This window comes from Papaver somniferum, chromosome 6 (assembly GCF_003573695.1).
Source record: "Papaver somniferum cultivar HN1 chromosome 6, ASM357369v1, whole genome shotgun sequence".
NCBI lineage: Eukaryota > Viridiplantae > Streptophyta > Magnoliopsida > Ranunculales > Papaveraceae > Papaver > Papaver somniferum.
In genome coordinates this window covers 149,988,674-150,008,605 of record NC_039363.1, presented here as the reverse complement: position 1 = coordinate 150,008,605, position 19,932 = coordinate 149,988,674, and the positions used below count along the sequence as shown (strand labels likewise).

General features: G+C 38.5%; 1 protein-coding gene across 1 annotated transcript; it reads right to left on the bottom strand.

Annotated features, from left to right (window-relative positions):
- Positions 1-7,808: 7,808 nt before the first annotated feature.
- On the bottom strand, positions 7,809-16,464 carry LOC113289778 (serine/threonine-protein kinase STY8-like). Its single transcript, XM_026539151.1, has 16 exons — positions 15,988-16,464; positions 15,230-15,344; positions 14,395-14,510; positions 14,061-14,195; positions 13,772-13,844; positions 13,332-13,442; positions 12,183-12,233; positions 11,767-11,906; positions 11,564-11,671; positions 11,290-11,363; positions 10,341-10,516; positions 9,730-9,825; positions 8,844-8,924; positions 8,709-8,759; positions 8,266-8,406; positions 7,809-8,189 (listed from the first exon to the last, which is right to left on the bottom strand). Exons 1-16 carry the CDS (start codon positions 16,182-16,184, stop codon positions 8,142-8,144), a joined length of 1,713 nt encoding a protein of 570 aa, XP_026394936.1. The 5' UTR covers positions 16,185-16,464; the 3' UTR covers positions 7,809-8,141.
- Between the last annotated feature and the right edge of the window lie 3,468 nt (positions 16,465-19,932).

Below are 19,932 nucleotides of genomic sequence, written 5' to 3'. Positions count from 1 at the left end.
TCGACCCGTTAGGGATTTTGAGAATTCCTTCAAATGGACAACATGGTTGTGTTCGTGCTCTCATAATGCTTCCAGGAATCGAGAAACGTGTTCTCGAGCATTTCTTGTTCCATTGTAGAGCGTGAACGTTGGAGAAGTGTAGCCTTTTGGGAGAGGGATCCTTTGTGTGGCAGCAGGGTACGGAGGCTGGTGGAGGTGCACGGTTGGTGTATGGCCCCTTCCTCGATTCTACATAAAACGTTCCAGGTCTTCACGGGTGATGAAGCCGGCAGGTTCAGGTTCTGCAGCTTTTCGGGTTTAATCGTCGTCAAGGACTGGAATAACTTCGGGATTTGTAATTGGAGATGTTTCCTTGTCTTTTCCCTTCTCCTGAGTTTTATCTGACATCTTGTCAGTGAGAGTTTTGAGGTAGTTACATAGATCCTTCTGGGTAGCAACCATATCAGTTTGATTCTTGGCGAGAACTTCCTGAACTTTCATGAGATCAACGATAGTGGGTGGATTTTCTCTGATTTCTTCGGGATGCGGCCGAATAGCGGATGATTTTCCACATTGATTTCAGGAGGAGTAACGTCACCACCATTGTTGGAAGCAAGAATGGTTTCTGGAATACCACTATTGTTATCGTTGCTAGTGCTAGCGATGTTCGTGTTAGGATTTGTAACTGAACCTGACCTAAGATCGACCATTTTGTCAAAATGTAAGATTGCAAACGAGAGATTAATCTCCCACTGTGGTCGCCAATCTGTGGATGGGGAAAAATAATTTGCTGGTTTTTTAGGGAATGAGGGAATCACCGTGTGGTGAAGATTCCTCGAACCAAGAGAACTGCCTAACCTCACACAGATGCATCGCTGCAAAGGGGGTGCTGAGATTCGGGAAATCAATATGAATGACTCCGGACAAAACCAAATCGATGGTCGTTCCAGAGTCAATTCGGTCGCAAAGAGGGAGATGGGTTGATCTGTAAGAGGAAAGCTGAGAATTGTGTGGGATCAGTGATGATCGAGGATTGTGGGTGTGTTCAAGGTTTCTGCAAATTGAAGAATTGCTGAAGTTGAGTTCTGTGTATAAGTTCTGAGTGATTGATGTAATTTCTGAGAGTGATTGCTCGAAAAATTGTTGTTGTTCAATCGTGGATCCGGAGACTTATTTATACTACAAGAATGATGAACACCCTGACCCCTGTAAGTGTGACGGTTTCTTGAGTGAAAGAGTAGGAAAGTGGGAGATCGTGGTGAAACCAGTTCCAGGTCGTGCGGAGACTTGGTTGATTACTCACCCACTACTTTGCTAACTCCTTCAACCGTTGACACGACTTACTCACGTTTCGTTTTGGATGAATCCACGTGATGTAGGACGCCAGACAAAAACCCTATGTGATATCCCCCATTTGTGATGTGATTGGCGTCTCACGAATCGTGGAGTCTGCATGACAGATGTGCATTTAATTAGTCACGTAGACTGATTTAGACAATGAGTCTATGTTTTGTTGAATTGAGCATGAATGACGAATTGCTCAGTGGAACATTCAAGTAACTCAGCAAGTATTGCTCGACGAGTTACTGGGTGTTGATGGTTGTGGATCAATATTCAAGTAATTGAGTAATTGCTCAACGGTTATTGAATATTGATTAGTTGGATAGTATTCGAGCAATTGAGTAATTGCTCAATTTGACGGATTACTGAATATTGAGAATTTGATGAGCGACTGAGCAAGTATTGCTCATTTCAACAAATTAATGATTTTTGATAATATGTCGTGCAACTGAGCAAGTATTGCTCAATTCGACAAATTACTGATGAATTGCTGAATATTGATCAATATTCGAGCAATTGAGCAGGTATGGCTCGATTCGGCGAATTATTTACTGGTGACGTGACCCAATAAAATATTAACTAGAATATTGGTAGATTACCAAATATCATATAATTAATCCATATGATGATTTTCGAGTAAATCTATTTAGCGTTTGAACTGCTCAGAAAGATGATTTGTTGAGCGTTCGTTCGAAAACCTAAATTTTGATCGATTGCTCATTAATTGACGAATTGCTGAAAATAGGTCATAAGCAAAGAAAGGACCGACAACATGGAACTATGGACGTCCATGTGATGCCCAATTACTCGAGTGAGCGTGCATCAGGGTCCTGGGTTGACCAGTTGGTGAAAGAATGACGATTACATGGGTTTCATCATTTATTGAAATAGTGATCAATCGAGCATTAGGTGAGAGAACCTAATTTATAGAGAAGTGAGGGACCGACCAAGATGGATGGCATTGGACCGGCCTTGGTGGTCGTGGGACTGCTGGTGGGTGTTTGCACAAACTCTGAGTTGGTTGTGAAGAGTTTGGACCCAATATGATCAATTACACAAATTAGGTCAAAAAGTGTGAAAACGTGTGGGACCGGCTTTGTGAAAACCCTAGGGACGACCCTGGTCGGTCAAGAGGGCCGTACTGAGAGTTTCAGCATTTTCTGATGTGCGTTCGAGCAACATGATGAATTTTCAGAAGAGTTTCATCTTGACTGAAAATTCTTGATTTTTGTTGGAATGAGCATGTATGCTCAATTGATCAATATTTTGTGAATATTAAAATAGTAATGTTTTAATATATTTTCGTGAATAGCCTAGTCGGTCTTGTGACCATGTTGACTTTTGGCTTTTTCATGGTTTGCGCAATATATGAGAAAATATGGAGAAACCATGACTTTTTTCTAAAACTGGGGAGTTTCACAAGATGAGAAAATAACAATTTATGAAAGATTAGGGATTGCAAGGTGTGGGACCGGCCACGGCTAGGGCATGGCCGGCCGGCCATGTTTCCCGGTCCCGCAACACCTTTCCCTATTTTTATTATTATTTTTTGTGAAACTACACAGAATTTTGGAAAACCACCAAAATATGGAGAAACCATGAGTTTCGCTCAAACAAGGAAAGTTGCTGAGATGGAGGAGTCTTCATGAGTTTATAAAAACAACAAAATAAGGAAAAATAATGGAGAAATCATGGGACCGGCCCATGGACGCTTCTCCATTATTTTAATATTATTATTTTCTCTCTCGTGTTTTATGCAGGATTCCTCATTTGTTCATTATTTTGGATGTGCGTTCGCGCATCCGGGTGCTCGTTCGTGCATCGTGGTCGAGTACACTTGCACCATTTTTGTGGGGATTACTCAGTGGCAGTCTAGACGCCCGGTTGTTGAGTATTTATTACTAATTTATGAAATTCAGTGGAGAATAGTTCATGAAACTGAGTAATAAAATGAATAGTTGATTATTATTAATTCAGGATCAGCTGTGGATTCGACCATGAATTCAGAATAATAAAACGAGCATTACTATCCCATGGGATCATAGATTCGACCACAGAATCAGAGTAATTAGAATTATCTATCACTATTTCATGAGATCAGCTATGGATTCGATCACGAAATCAGAGTAATGATATAATACAGTTGTTTTATTGCTATTATATGAGATCAAGCCGTGGATTCGATCATAGAATCAGAGAAATTGTTCATTGCCATTCCATGGGATCAGGCTGTGGATTCGAGCATGGAATAGGAGCAATGATAGATCATTCTAGGAATTCAGTGGTGAATATCACGGCAGAATTAATCTATTGCAGAAAATATATTAGCCAGTTAAAGCATCACATCCATTCTGAATGGTGCCTAGTCAGGGAGTCACGGTGTTGTTTACGATCTGAAGGAATTAGTGCTCTCAATCTACGTAGAACCGCCTGAATCTAAGCACGATCTCTCCACATAATCAGGAAACGGTGAGTGCCACCAACGTCCTGAAGGCGTCCGCCGCCCAACTATTTTTCTATGTGGAGGTTTGTCTCTCTCCTGCAGTCAGGGAACAGTGAGTATCACCGACGTCCTGAAGGCGTTCAGCTCTCAATCTACGGAGAACCGCCCAAATACGTATTCTGCATAAAGGTCAAAATGAAATGCCAGGGATCGAACGCTCAGCTAGTGGAGGCTTTTCGAAAACATATTCATCATGGCTTCGTAAAATATGAATCGTTGCATGCCTGAAAGCCATGTCAAAATATGCCTCATGATTTTACGGTTTTTCCCTTTGTTGAAAATCCACCATCTACAATTGTGTTATATTAGCTATAGGCCAATAGCTTTCATAATACGCAATGATTACGCTGCAAACTTAGGGCCACTTACCCAACTGGCCTAATGCATCATTTGATGCGAGATTTGGGTCTTGGCCAAATGCCAAACATAATGCGCCATTTTGACACAGTATTGGCCTTAAGCCAATCCCTCTTACCAAACAACGGAAGCTTTGAATGAAGCTTCATCTCATGCCGTGGCGTATCTTTTAGCAGGCGTCATGCTAAAAACACAGGGTGTTACACCGGGATCATACCAAAGCCTTTAGATCCATATGAAGTTGCGACTAGAAGATGGACGCGGCGGAATCGACATTTTTACCACGAAAAGATGATGCATGATTATTTTAATCATGACTGTGTGTGTTCCGATGAGAATTTTCAGGGACGATTCCGCATGGGACGCAACTTGACGCAAAGGATTATTGCCGAGCTTTGTCAGGTACAACCTTTATTTAATTATCAGTATGATGCACGGCATATACGAGGATTTAGTCCCGAACAAAAGGTCACTACGGCCCTCCGTATATTTTGTTACAGGGTACCAGCGGATTCCACGGATGATTACATCTGTATTGGGAAAACAACCGCCTTTAGGTATCTCAAATTGTTTTATGAAACAATAGTTGGGCATTTTGGTCAAACCTTTTTAAGAAAGCCTACTCAGGAAGATGTTCAAAGAATAACTGCAGAAAACACCGAGAGGGGTTTTCCAGGAATGCTAGGTAGTCTTGACTGCATGCACTGGACGTGGCATGCATGTCCGGTAGAATGGGCAGGCCAATATAAGGGTCATTATCCAAAACCAACTGTAATTTTGGAAGCTTCAGCTACTTATGGTTGTTGGTTTTGGCATGCCTTTTTTGGACTCCCGGGTTCAAATAACGATCTCAACGTTTTATATAAGTCACCATTGTTTGAAGAACTTAAGAATGGGTCGCGCCGCACTGTAATTTCACCATCAACTATCATCACTACACTCAGGGTTATTACCTAGCAAACGGAATCTATCCATAATGGTCAACTACGGTTCAAGCTTATAAAAAGGTAGGCTTTGGTCCGATGACTTCGAAGGATATGTAGTACTTTAACACACAACAAATGGCATGCAGAAAGGATGTTGAACGCGCTTTTGGCATAGTGAAAAGGAAGTTTGCCATCATAGCTGGCCCGGCGCGCTTTTTTGATATTCAAGAAATGAACAAAATTATGTTGACTTGTATCATTCTGCATAACATGGTCATTGAAGAAACCAGGCGTGACCCAACCTGGACTAGTTTTCCAGATGAAGATTTGACGTCGAATCTTGTGGTGGAGCATGGGCGTCCGGAAAGAGAATATAAACTTGCCACTGACAGACTCCACAATCAGGGAATCTATACACAACTAAGACAAGATTTAACAAAGCACCTTTGGGCTTGAAAAGGAGCAGCAGACGGTGCGGGGGTGCAAGGTAGATGGAGAGGGAGAGGGAGAGGAAGAGGGAGATAAACGTCTACAATTGAGGCAATTATATTTAAAAGTTGTTGTTTAATTAATATGTTTTTTAATGTAAAGTTGTTTGTTTAAATTGAGGAAATTATACTAAACGAAATTAAATTAAAACGACTACACTGAATTGAACTAAACTTAACTACACTGAATTGAACTAAACATGTTCATTCATTAGCAAGACTGAATTCCTCTTCGTTTTCTTCTGAGGCATCATCTTCTTCTTCTTCCAAATTCACACACTGGCCAGTTTGTTGAGGGGTGGCTTCAGTTTGTTGGTGGGGGACTTGTTGGGCCTGGACTTGTTGTTGTTCGGTCTTGCTTAGTCCATATAGCATATTGTCGTTCATTCATTTTGCCGGTGTCCAAGGAGAGTAACTTGCTTAGCTTGCAATCCCTGTAATGTTATTCTCGCGCAAGAAGACTTTTCTGTTGATTATTTAAAGAAATGGTACGGTCCCTGACTCTATCTTCCTCCATTTGCATCTCCATTGCCTTGTGATCAGCATAGTTGAACTCGCTTGAACCTCCTTCTGCTGCTCGTTGGGCTGCGTCTCTCGCTGCTTTTGCAGCTTTCTGACCACCTCCTCTTCTTCTCTTCAAGTTGGTGTTAACGTCTAGATTAGTGTTGTGTTGTTCCTGACTACCTGGAGTTCCATCAGGTGAGGAAGCAGACCCTCCATTCTGAAAATCCTACGAGATTGGACGGTGTGGTGATCTTCCACGCACTTGATGACCTTCCAGCAAGTATGGATTAAACTTGTTAAGCACCCTCAAAATGGTGAAACAAGTTTCATGTTGGAAGCTTGAACCTTTGTGGGATCTTTACCACTCTTCCCGACATCTTCGTTCCACATCCGGTTCGCCTTCACCACTTTTTCTGTTGTTCCACATTTGAGTGATCGAAGATACATATTCGGTAACGGATGCTGAAATTGTGCAAAAACGATGAGACAACCCATCGGCATCACGACTATGAATGTTACCGGTTTCTTCACAAAATTTTTGTAAAATCTTACCATAAAAAGTTTTTTTTTCTTGATAAACACCATTGATTTCATCTAATGTATATAATACATAATTTCTGTAAAGTGACTCGTCTTCATCCATCGTATACTTGGGACCACGAATTCTTGTGTGTTCCTTTTTGTTGTGTTTCTTGTTGTGTTTCTTGTGGTGTTTGTGTTTGTTGTTGTGATCGTTGTTGTGATCATTGTTGTGAGGATGGCATACTTGAGAATTTTTCTGAAAGATTGAATTAATATGAATAGTTTTGTTTAAAAAGAAAAATTTAGAGACAGTATGAAAATTGTGTAATGTTGAGGAAGGTGTGAGTCTAAGTATGTAGACGAACTGAATTTATAGGGAAAGGAAAGGAAAAGTGGCGTTGGGATGGGAGTAGCAGTTGGCGCTCATACAAAGAACGCGGCGCTTTTACTACAAGCGTCGGCGTCCTCATTGATGACGCGCGTTGGTTATATGAACGCTGGCGTTTTTCCTTCTGACGCCAGCATTGCTAGACATGACGCCTGTCTTTACCACAGACGCGCGCTGGTTCTACCGACTCGATATTTAAACCAACAAATTTGATAGTTTGAACATCCATTTCCCATGTTTGTTCATTCCATAGTGGAGCAAAATGAACAAACTCTGAGTTTGTTTATTCCATAGGAATTGCTCTTAGAGCTTACAACGAAAACCAAATACAGATGGTGGCAAATTCCCCCAAATGGCAAAATTGACTGGCAAATTCACCCAAATGGCAAAATTGACTGCAGAGTAATATCGGCTTTATAACATGTTTATTTTGAGATCAAGCGTGGTTATAGAGAGATTCATAGGCTCGAACTCATTCTGAGCCTGACACTACAGTAGGCTGAATTTCGATAGTAACTATTCGGATCATGTTCATACCAGTGGGTTATTGGCCAGTAGAACTCGAGTAGCATACCCGCAAACATACATGACATGACCCGGAACACACACAAAATTGTCAAACTTCAAATGAACATGATACAAGTGTAACACGCTGACCACTTACAGAGCAACTTGTCTTTGCTGTTGTTGAGTTTACACATTTCTCATCAAATTACAAACCAATCACATAACCAAAAGATAACATTTTGTAGGTAAGCTTGGCAGGTTAAGAAATGATTAAATCAAGAACATTGTAACAGTTGAAATTTGCAATGTAACAGAATATCTATGGAAAAATATCACATTACAGATTGATATTTTTTACACAAAGGTCTTAATGTAAAGAAAGAAATATCTTCTATTACAAAAAGAACATTCGACAGCTACCAGACACAACAAAAGGAACCATCTTCATATACTTCTTTTTTTTCCGTGTAAATTGAATTACCACACCTTTACCTATTTTCCTCTCATCCTATTTCACCTCTATAACTTTGTGATAGACCCATTTAAGTAAAACAAGTATGATAAGGAACAAAAAAGAACTGTACATTACCAGCACTCAAATCGCAAAGGAAAGCCGGTAGAATTAGTTACGAATCGACATTGTCAGTAGTGTGCTTTGACGTTTCTGAAGCTGCCTGCAACACACTAATTTGCATTAGTCGAATTTAGTCACTGTGAAAGAAAATTCAAGTACAATAGAATTTGTTTTACCTTAACTTCTTGGAGGATTCCCTCGAGCTCTGATATTATCTCTGAAAACGAAGGCCGGCTACTGGGAACCCCTTCCCAGCATCTTTGCATCAAGTCCAGTAGTCTGGGGTTTGCGTTTTCTGGTATTGACGGTCTCAAACCCTAGATGCATACAACAAAAAAAAACGTTAAAATGAATGCACGTCCAAGGTTAAGAAACAACTACAGAGTAAGTTGGAAACTCAACCCAAAATAAAAATTTACCGAGTATATTAATACAAGAGGGATCACATTTATTTTCATGTTTAGAAGATTATATAAGTACAGTAAGGCTTTGTCTATAAAATTAAGCCACTTTATCACTGCCCTAACAAAGATACTTTTCCTAAAATGAAGTAGCAGCATTACATGGGTTCGTCGTACATATGGTACAAACAATAGATTCTTCCTTTAAGATCACAAACCTGTCTAACTCCTAGGGCAGCTTGCAAAGGGGTCATTGTATCATATGGCACCTACAATGAAAACATCATAGCTAAAGATTATTACATTCACAATAAAATCACTAATTTGACCCAGCATGGAACTGAGAGAAGTACCTTTGCGGTTGTAAGCTCCCATAACACGATAGCAAAACTGAAAACATCTGCCTTCTGATCGTACGGTTGATGATTTATAACCTGATAAACGGAACATATCTTAGTAAAAGTGGGATGTGAAATAAGTTATATAACCTTCTGCTAGATGAAGTAGGATCCACATAAATCAAAGATGCTTATAAATCTGATAACATGGTGAATAGGCTCTTCATCAACTAAAAAGAACAGCATATAGAAAGCCCTTAATTTAAAAAAGGAAAGAAAGATAATCATAAGTTTGAAGAAGCAAAAGTACTGCACACTACTCTGACCTCATGTTACCACTAGCGATGTTGAATTTATAGACCACTTGCACTTCATAATGAATGTCTACTAGTAAGAGCAACTATTGAATTATAGGTGAACTATAATACCAAAAGCTGAAGTACGAAACATAAGAACTCTATGGAGTGAAAATGTAGGCATCAGCATGGTATAACAAGGGTATAACAAGTAGTCAGGTTCATTAGAAATCACGCAATGTGAAACTAATACAAAGTGAACCTTCCCAGACTTGCACATGTCTTAAAGGAATTTATCAGGTGATATATTGAAGTCCCAGTAGTGTGGCGAACACATCTTAAACATCCCAGAAATTCAGGCTCAAGATTCAACAAGGGAAAAACAAAAATGAAACCAAAACTAACCCACATCATGCTCAAGAAGTTACAAATTGCACGCTATATGCAAGTTCATTAGACCATTTACTACTCTTTTTTCAGGTTGCCTGATTCCCCAAGTGGAAACATGCAGTACAGCTTAAATATTCCTTTCTAACCACATGTATATTTTAGAATATCTAGTGGATTCAAGTGGTAGAAGACAGCGGGGTTTAGAAGAATCAAACCTCAGGTGCCATCCATCTGTATGTTCCAGTTTCTGCGGTCATTTCCCCTCCTTGACTTTGGAAACGAGCGACACCAAAATCTGCCACTTTTACAACCTGTTGAATTCATTGTGAGATTTAGAAAACAAGAGCTAACTTCAGCAAAGACATACAACAGAGCTTCGTTCTTTTGTAGGCTGAAAAATCAATTTAAGTAAGTAGTAGCATAATTATGGATCAAAAGCTGGTGGCCAAAACAAAATTGTTTTTGAAGTTATCATGCTTCCTGTCCTCTAGATGAAATGCTAGAGTGGAAGGTAGTCATTGGCTTTTACAAATTAGGACAAGGAAAAGCACATAAAGAGGATCAGTTATATGAAACACAAGAAGTAAAACATAACAACCACAACTTAGACTAGATATGGTGGAACTAACTATTTAAGTTAAACCTTAAGTTTTTGACTTCCCTGATGTTAACTTGTTAAGTATTTACAGTCCCAAAAAGAAATTAGACAAGCTCCCTGAAAATTATCTATTATTCAAGTAAAGCAATCATAAATATATAAAACAATCATGCAGTACTGAATTATAAAATGTCCTTAAATAGTTTGTATCCACGAATTGCTACATACATGATCAATATCCATCAGCAGATTGGCTGTTTTCAGATCCCTATGAATTATGTTTTTTCGGTGCAGATACTCCATTCCTTTGCAAATATCGATTGCAAATTCTAACAGATGACCAAGTCCCAAGACATTATGATGCTTGTGCAGAAAGTCATAAAGACTTCCACCGGGCATATATTCTGCAACCAATAAATAAGAATCATGAATAAAAAGGAGAGGCTGCACTGACGTTAAAGAAAAGTTCATCATGCACAACTAAACCAAAAGCCAGAAACACTCATCAGTGCCAGGCTTTGAATCCCTGGTCAAGAAAGGGGTAGGGAGACAGTTTCTAACAAGCACCTAAGGCCCCTTGATTGTTCCAGGAACACTCAAATTGGTTAATTCATACTTTTCTGTGATTTAATTCATGGTTAATGGACATGCTTTGACCACTTAAAATTAGAAAATCAACAAGAATAAAGGGAACCTGCTGAAACTTATACTAAGATATGAATGACATGGGCGTACCTTTGGCGGTCAAGGAGATAGGAATGGATATAAGTAATTAACTTGCATTCCAATAATTACTGAGTTTGTAGGTCCTATAGAGAGTAGTTGTTGGAGGATTAAGTAGACAATGCACAAACCCACTTTATGAAACACTAGGGCTCTTTGGGGTTTTATCAAGAGACAAAATGGCTACACTGACAAAAATGTTGTTCGTTAAGGGGCGATATATTTGATGTTTTGAAGACTAGAGCATAGAGTGGGGCAAGCATTAGCTCAATACTGAGAAGAAAAAAACAGTACAAGAGAACCATCTGTGGAACAAGATTTACAAAAGCCAACAACCAATCATAATTATAAAATCAGAAGAGTATACTTGCATGATTAGTGGATCACATTCATAAAGAGGAAACTAAGTGTTTTAACAGTATGACAAATTAGAAGTCAAAAAAATTTACTTTACCTGTTACAATGCACAAATTTGGAAACTTTGTGCAGGCACCAATGAAACGAACAACATTTTTATGTTGAACCTCTCTGCAGTGATTAAAAAAAAACAAAAAGAGTAAACACGAAATAGTTCCCAGACAGGTTCAGAGTTTCAGAAGACAGATAGATATCATGACATGAACACATTGTACTTCCTTCATCTTATTGATAAACTTAATGCAAATGGAGTTGGGTTACGTAAACATAATGCTCAAATTAAACCGCATAAATTTCACCAAGCCACTAACCTTAGGATTGTTACTTCTTGTGCGAATTCTGCCTCCAAAGCTTCATTCAGATGTTCAGGTTTAAGAACCTTAACAGCAACATCTTGACCCAGATAAACTCCACGACATCTTTTAGAAAGCACAATATACAATACATGAGCAGCTAATAGTATGGATAAATACAAAACAACAAATAAAAATGGAGAGCTTAAATTGCAACTCACAAATCTCCACAAGATCCACATCCTATTTTATCTCCTATCTTCAACAATCGCCTATCGATTTCCCAATCGCCACATTTTGGTTCTATTGCTAGTGCCTTCTCCAAGCCTGAATGAGAAGGGGAAGAACCAGACCAGGTTCCCTATATTTAAAGTAACCATATCATTATCGCTGTCGTCTAAAATAGTGATTTTCCATATGAACATAGTTCATACGATTCAGCCAAGAATTCGCATCCTGCAACCATTGTAATGCCATGCCTATGAAGTACTAACACAGCTTACTCGGGTTTGTTTTCTGGCTAGGTACTTGCTATTGCCTTATAAGTATGATCCGAAATAAAGGTATAACTCACACCAACCAAACAGAGGATAAAGAAACAATGAAGCTCGTATAAACGGAGGAACAAACTATTCACCTCGCTCCTAGCAACTGCTTCCTCCAGCGCTTTATGCAACCCATCTGTGTCCTGGCCACATCATTGCAAAGTCAGCAACATTTGGGCTTGGCAGAGATCCCTGTAATAGAATGAATAGAATCACGATGCTCCTTAATAAATTATCATGTTATTGTCCTTTTAGGTTCAAGTACAAGTTGTGCCTAAGATGTGAACTATCACTTATATGGCCACGAACATATAACAGTAGAACATCCGTGCATGAGTACTGATAGTCAACGCAGACGTAGTTAAGAATGAAGTATTAAGGTCATGAAAACCGTTAATAAAAACAAAAACTTCACGAGAAACCAGAGGGGTTACCTAAACAGAGGTGTGACCGTATAAAAAATACATACACACTTTAGAAGGAGCTTAAGGTGAATTTAACTTTTCATATCTAGCCAAAACGTTACTGCAGTACTTCCAGAATCATATTTCAGCAACTGATACTACGATAAAAATATCTAATCCTTCGAAGTCTTAAGATTATCCCCACTGTTGACAGCTAAAGATATTTGTAATTCATTTCGAGCATGTACGTGTTCCAAGCATCCCAATGAACCCTTGTGATATGCACTTTCCAAGTTTCCTGACCAGCTAAAGCTCCAAATTAGAGCCATTTTCACTGGAGGTTCCAAGATGCCCTCGAGTCAAGTCTCTTGAAAACCTGAAGGGAATGTTTTGTTGGATATGTGCAAGAGTCTCGGTAGACTCGAAGGACTTGGGGGATACGAACTATTACGGCATCACGACCAGCTGGGACTTTAAAATAACTTATGATCGATGTCTAGTGAGACATGTTGTTATAATATCTAGTCATCCATGTTCTCAAAGGTGACTGCTAGTTCACTTCGATGTAGCTAAAGCTGGCTCAAACAATATACTATTCGTCATAGACCAGGTAGTGTACAAAATACCAAGAGATCAGGTACAAGTTACAATTAAAATAATTAGAGATCTCAAATCAATAACAGATAAGATGAAACTTTATACAGGCAATGGTGAAACAAATATGAATTCTATTATTTCTAACAAGTAATTACTATATTCATTCTATTCGGGAATAGAAAACAGTTATAAACACTTAACAAAATATGATACTACAATGCTGCGCAAAGAAATATCTACCTCAGATTCCCATCCATCTACGACAAACACATCCAAAGAGTAGCCATCAATTGTTGAGAAGACATGAGCTTCACGGATGTTTAGTCCTATGTCGGAGAGCAAAGCAGATAGCTAGAAGACCATGCCACAAGATTTATAAACTTCATACATAATCATGATATTATTCTTAATAAAGATAAACATAAAGTTCAAGTAGACAATTCTATGACCAGTTCATCAGCATAAAAGTAGAGAAAATGTATTTACAGCTATGAAGCAGCCTATTGAATTCAAGTGGGGGAGGTCTAAATGGTTTAGAGAGAAGTTTGCAAGGTTTACTAATATTACAAATGTTCAAGTGAAGATATAATATGGAAACCAATTAGTAACAATATAACATACGGTATCTGCAAGTAACTCGAACAACCACAAAGGAACCATGGAGGCCGTAGTCCACATACCTGACTAAGAAGCTTGGGCTTGTCAAGGGTAGAAAATATAATTTCATGTATTGATGCATATGGAACTTCTTGCCTGCATCATGATTCATCATTCAGATAGTATTCTCTCAAACGAAGGCAAACTAAAGAACGAAGTAGGTTTTAGTACAATGTATCAGTTCCGTGCAAAATAATTGACCAAATTTTGCTAGAGGGACAAGAAACTGTATGATGCATTGAGCCATATATTCAGACAAAATACAAAACTAAGGAGATCCGTATGCATCACAAATAGCTTGCAAAATAGTACCTCATAGATAAATTCTCTATGGCATTGTTTCTCTCGGTTCCTTCAGCAATCATCCTAATATCCAAATTCAAGTCCTCAAGCTTTGAGCAAGGTTCGAAATCAACGTCACTATGTCTGTTTCTACTTGCAGAAGTGCTACCAATTACAAAGAAAGAAACCTTGAATGAATGAACCATAAAATCAGCAAATAAAAGTGTGATATTAAAACAACCAACTCAACATGCATGCATCATAAAATAATAACTCAAGTCTGCAGCATTCTATTCACCCATTCAAGATCAAGGAAATATTAAGGAAAGTCATATCACATAGTAGAAAAACTCTAGAAAAACACCTGTTATTTGATGGCAAAATGCCTTCGTCTTCTGCATTTAATCTTGCTTTCGAGGCAGATGGCACTTTTGTTGGCTGCTGAATATCACCATTTTCATCTGCTTTTGTCATAATATTCTACAAAACACAACAGAAAGGAAACTAAGTACGCAAAGATATTAAAAGTCCACACACGAAATAAAAGAGAAGAATAATGCAGGTATCGTATCCAGTACTAGCAGATGCAAACAACAATATGATACGGCATCTGAGACGCATATCTTGCAATAACAGTGGTATTTTGAGACTGATAGTTGCCAAAATACCATAAAAAATATACAGAGACCATACAGAGCTTACAGCTTGTAACATCACAGACAGTGCAAAATCATACGTCATTGCAGTCGAAATTGAGCATAATTTCAACATTTTGCACCTTCACTGTGCATGTGTTAGTCCGCTAATATTTTAAAGGTTAACTAGGCCAACGCATGGAGGTTTCTCATTGAATCTTTTATAGAAGGTAAGAAGCTTATTAGATAAAGCATGAAACATGTTTTTCATGGTTGGTCAAAGTTGTATGAATGTAAAGGAGAACAGAGTGCAGATGCAGAAGTGAAGCGTGGTTGTCTGGCAAAAGGGGTGGCAGCCTCCTACACTAAGATGTTTTATCTATCTGGATCCATATTTTCTTACTAGAAACCAAAAAAAGAAAAAGTCCGTCTCTGAAAGTACCAAGTAGAAACAATCTTGGTTCGAGAACAGTGCATCTGACATGACATGACAACTGTAGAAGCTAGTATTCAAGGTCTCGACTTCTGCTTCTCAATCTGACACTATAAAATATAAGGTAGTACCTCCAAAAATCGAACGTGGAAAACAGGACACCTCCCCGGGAGCGTTGCTTCAGCAAGAAGCTTCTGATGTATTAACACATCTTCGACTCTATCCATATTCACATCTAGTCCATACCTTCAACAAAAAATGCACCGAAAGAAATAATATTCACTCGCCATGCACAATATTTCATAATCCAACCAAAGTCAATTACAAATGAGCATAAAACTGTTTGAGAACACTGTAACAAATACAAACCATTCAATGAAAAGAATCTAAACATCTACATCAAAGGCCTGGAGTTGGTCAGTGGTCAAATCAATGTGATGCAATGCAATATATGTCAAACGTACTATGTTTCTGCTGCAAGAAACAGGTCTACAATTGCTCCCCAATGTTCAATACAGCCGATAACGAAACCTATAATAGGTTTTCCACACTGCAGGCACTGCGTGGTCAGCACAAGGGTGTGCCGGAACCTTGTAATCATCCGCTCATTTTCCAATGAGTATCTCTAACCAATTTCTCTTTCAGTAATTTGCTAGTTATTGAAGTCAATTGCAAGTCCACCAGTGTGGTCAAATACTTTTCCTTAATTGTAATTAGATGCATTGAAGCCTAATGAATTCATTTTGTAGGAAACGATTTACAATATGATATGAAATCCCTAACAAAATGATCAACAACATCGTATCATAATCTTGATAACCTAAACTCTCCAAAACACAAAAACAAGATAAGATTTCAAAGACCAAAAAAAAACATAAGTGATTATTACCGAGCCGGCAATCGATTAAAGTGAGCATCCAATTGATGACGAAACTCCGGACTATAAACAACCTCATCGTTTCCATTCTCGACCAGCTTATTATATACATCAACTCTTACATCATATGCACTAAAACCACCACCACCACCACCAAAAGAGTTTCGTAACGGTGTAGAACTCTCTCCAACTCCTTCAATCAACTCCATACTTTTTTTTTTGTTAATATTCTTTTTTTTCCCAATATCAGGCAAAAGAACTCATCAGCAAGAAACAGAAAAGAAGAATAAAGACCCTGAAAAGCTCAGAAAGTGACTAAGAAGAATCAAAACTTGAATCAATCAAGGAAGGAAGATAGGTATAGATATATAGGAGAAGAAGATCTAATGGTTAGTCAACGAACTAAGAAGAATCTTTGACAAATTTAGAGGAATCTGAGGAGAAAATAACTATTTATCAAGGGTGAATTTACTGTAGAAAGAAAGAGAGATAGGAATGTTTGACGAATGAATGTCAGGTTTGGTTTGGTGTATAAAGAGACTTTGAAAAGAAAGAAAGAAAAAAAATGTTAACAGGATGTAGACAACAACAAAGTAGAAGAAGAGAAAACAAAGGAGGATTTTAGATGTTTTACTTTTCTCGGCACTAGTAAGAAAAAAAAATGAAAGAGGATAAATGGATAGGGTTACTAAAAGCTATAGTAGTTGTACCGCAAACAGATGTACGTTTATTACGGTTCTGTCCTTAATCGAAATGTAAATGGATAATGATCCTATTTTGCCTCTTTAGAAACTTGACCAAATTGGGATATACCCAGATTCATTGGGGTATACTTAATGAGATAAAATCTGGGTCATTTTGAAGTAAAACAAGACATCCTTTAACCATATATTTTTTAAATGGCTAATATATCCTTGTTTAATTAACACTAAAAAAATTGATTAGCTTAGTTAATTGAGTTTAGATTAAAATTTTGGAAATGAGAATTCAGTAGATTAAACCTTTTATATGTCTTATGAGTTCGAATTCGGTCAAAATATTTAGTTTTGAAAATATGAAAGGTCGGCAAGGTCCAGGTTTGAATAAGGTGTCGACTAAGATCCGCCAGCTTGGTCGACGTTTGAATAAGATGCCGACTAAGTCTAGCCGGCATGGTCCGCGGATGAATAACACGCCGACCATTTTTAGGCCGGAAGGGTCTTTGAATGAAGATTATGCCGACTATCTTGGGCCAGCAATCTTACGGTCGGCATGTAAATATTTTCTACCATGCTGGCTATCATATAGTCGGCATGCACGTAATTTAAAACACTGCCGGCTGACCTATAGTCGACATGCTAATGATTTCTAACATTGCCGGCCTGTAGTTATACCCAACAGAAAACAAAATATGGGAAGATGTAATTCACTTTATTCATGCAATTTTGGTTACTAAATTGATTGAAACATAAAACCTAACTCCTTGTCGACGGAAAAACGAATGCTAAGTGCAGTCCAGGCTTAATATTTGTGATCCCGTAAACAAATTCCGGCCGGACAGGCCGGGTACAAGTAGATAATTTGCTACCCAAAGACCGCCCAAAGCCCGCATTTTACATCGGCAGGCCAGATCGGGCCGGACAGGCCACTATTTTGATTTTTTTTTTAAGTTTAAATTTTCAAATGAACGATATTAAATACAATATCCTTTCCTTTCCAACATCACATATCGTAAGTAAAGTGATAGTATTATTTTATATTTAAATTACACTGACAAATTTTTAATTTTAGGCTATAATAAATAATTAATTAGAGTACAATAAACTTTCTAATAAGAAAATATATTACCATTAATGTTTTGAAAAGGTTAATTATAAGTAAAAACAATTATATATTTTATTTTTCTTGACACAAAATTGACAATTATAAAATTGTAACTTTTAAGTCTTTTTAAGAGGATATTAAATGATTAATAGCGCATAGAAGCCTTTCAGGCCGGGCACCAGGACGGGTATCAGGACGGGCATCATAATTAATCGCAAAGCCCGAGACCGCCCAATAAATTAATCCAGGCCAGGCCGGGTAGCCCGCAACGGGCCATAACAGGCTTTGGGCAATTTCAGGTACAGGCGGGCTTGGGCGGGTACGGGCAGGCTGAGTTTTTTCGGGTAATATTTACACCCATAACTTAGCATGTGCATCAAGCCTTTGAACCCCTAGGCGACCCTAGTGGACGAGTTATAGTCTCGTGAGGGTTTACATAGAGATCTACCCACAAAACCTACACTAAAAACATCAATCTTCGTTGGAGGAATCCCAGTCATCTCCGGCCTGCATGAAGTCCGGGGCATACTCCGGGATTTTAGATACCATGAATTCATAGCTTGTGTCGAATGCGAATGCTTCCCCCTTTTCCTCCAAGTAGCGCGCTTTGACGACTTCATGCTACAAAAAAAAAACACAAACTTACTTTGTTAGTGGTGTTTAGTAGGAAGATCAAACAACATGGATCATGTAAAATAAACCACAAAAACACTTACAAATTGTTCAATGGACAAGTTGACGTTGGTGGCGTTGAAAATCCGAGGTTGGAGAGCTAAAAAAGCGAGTGTCGCATTTTCGATGACTAGGTGCTTATCATGGATTTGTCGAATACTTCTTCCATTAGGATTCCGAAACTCTTGCCTAAATTTGTTGTGTACCCTATCCCAAAAGGTTACGGCATCCACCCTTACGAAGGACTGATGCCTAACTCGAGTTTCCGCGTACCAAGCTTTGGTGATTGCCAAATCTTCATTTGAATCAAATGATGTTATTATTGTATGTAGAGAGCTATTGGGTGAGCTAGATATAGAGTGTATGATGGTATGAGCTTGGTAGAGTATATGCAAATAGTTGTGTGTTGTTTTGTAGAGAGAATTAGTGTATTTATAGGATGGTGCCCAAATTTGGTCGTGATGGTAGTCAATCAATGCAATTGTACTTCCAAAAATTTGAATTTTGAATTCGCCGGCGAGGTTTTTGTTTCCCAAGTATGCCGACTAATACTGGCCGGCAGGGTCAAAATTTGTTACCATGCTGACCTTACGGTGATTTTAGGCATCAGGAGTTGATTTTCTTCTGAATAACCGTCGGAAAGGTATTTGGTTATTAACGTGTTGGCTATGGTATAGTCGGCAAGGTCATATTTTATAACCATGCTGACCTTATGATGATTTTAGGCATCGGGAGAAGGTATTTTCAGCAACACATAGTCGGAAAGGTCGAAAACATAGTACCATGCCGGGTGTAAAACATCCGGCTAGGTATTAATCTGCTTACCTTGCCAACCCTGGTAACTACACCATTTCCGCTGTCAGGGCCGGCAGTCTGACAATTCACAACCTTGCAGGCCCTGGTTTAGTCGGCAATATGACTTAAGAAAAGCATGTCGGCGTAAGTATTGAAACTTTATATAGCTAAACAAACCATTCATTCAACAACTAGAAATCAACACTTTTTTTCCAAAATACGAAAACATGTCCCATAAACCTTAAAAAAAAAACATTTGTCCAACCGTTAACCTTAACATTTGTCTACCACAACATAAAGAAATAAACTAGGAATGCATTCATTCACCACCACGACCACGGCCCCGTTTAGGAGCACCACCACCACTACTACCTTCACCACCACGGGAACGACCTCTCTTTTTGTCAGCATTCATCTTGGCTTGTGCTTTCCTCCTGGATTTTTCTTCCCTCTTTACTTCAGCATCAGCTTTCTTGAACAATTCATAGGCATCCTCATTGTCAACATTGCTAGCATAGTTAATGTGCTTTCTTTGCTCTTCAATCGACAAAGGCTCTCATATTTATCTCGCGCAACACATCATCCTCACAAGGTTCTTCAAATGCTCCTTCTATTTTCAATTAAACAAACAAACAATTAATAGAATGATTTGATAATGTAATCTTAAAACAGTAAGAGCAACTCTAA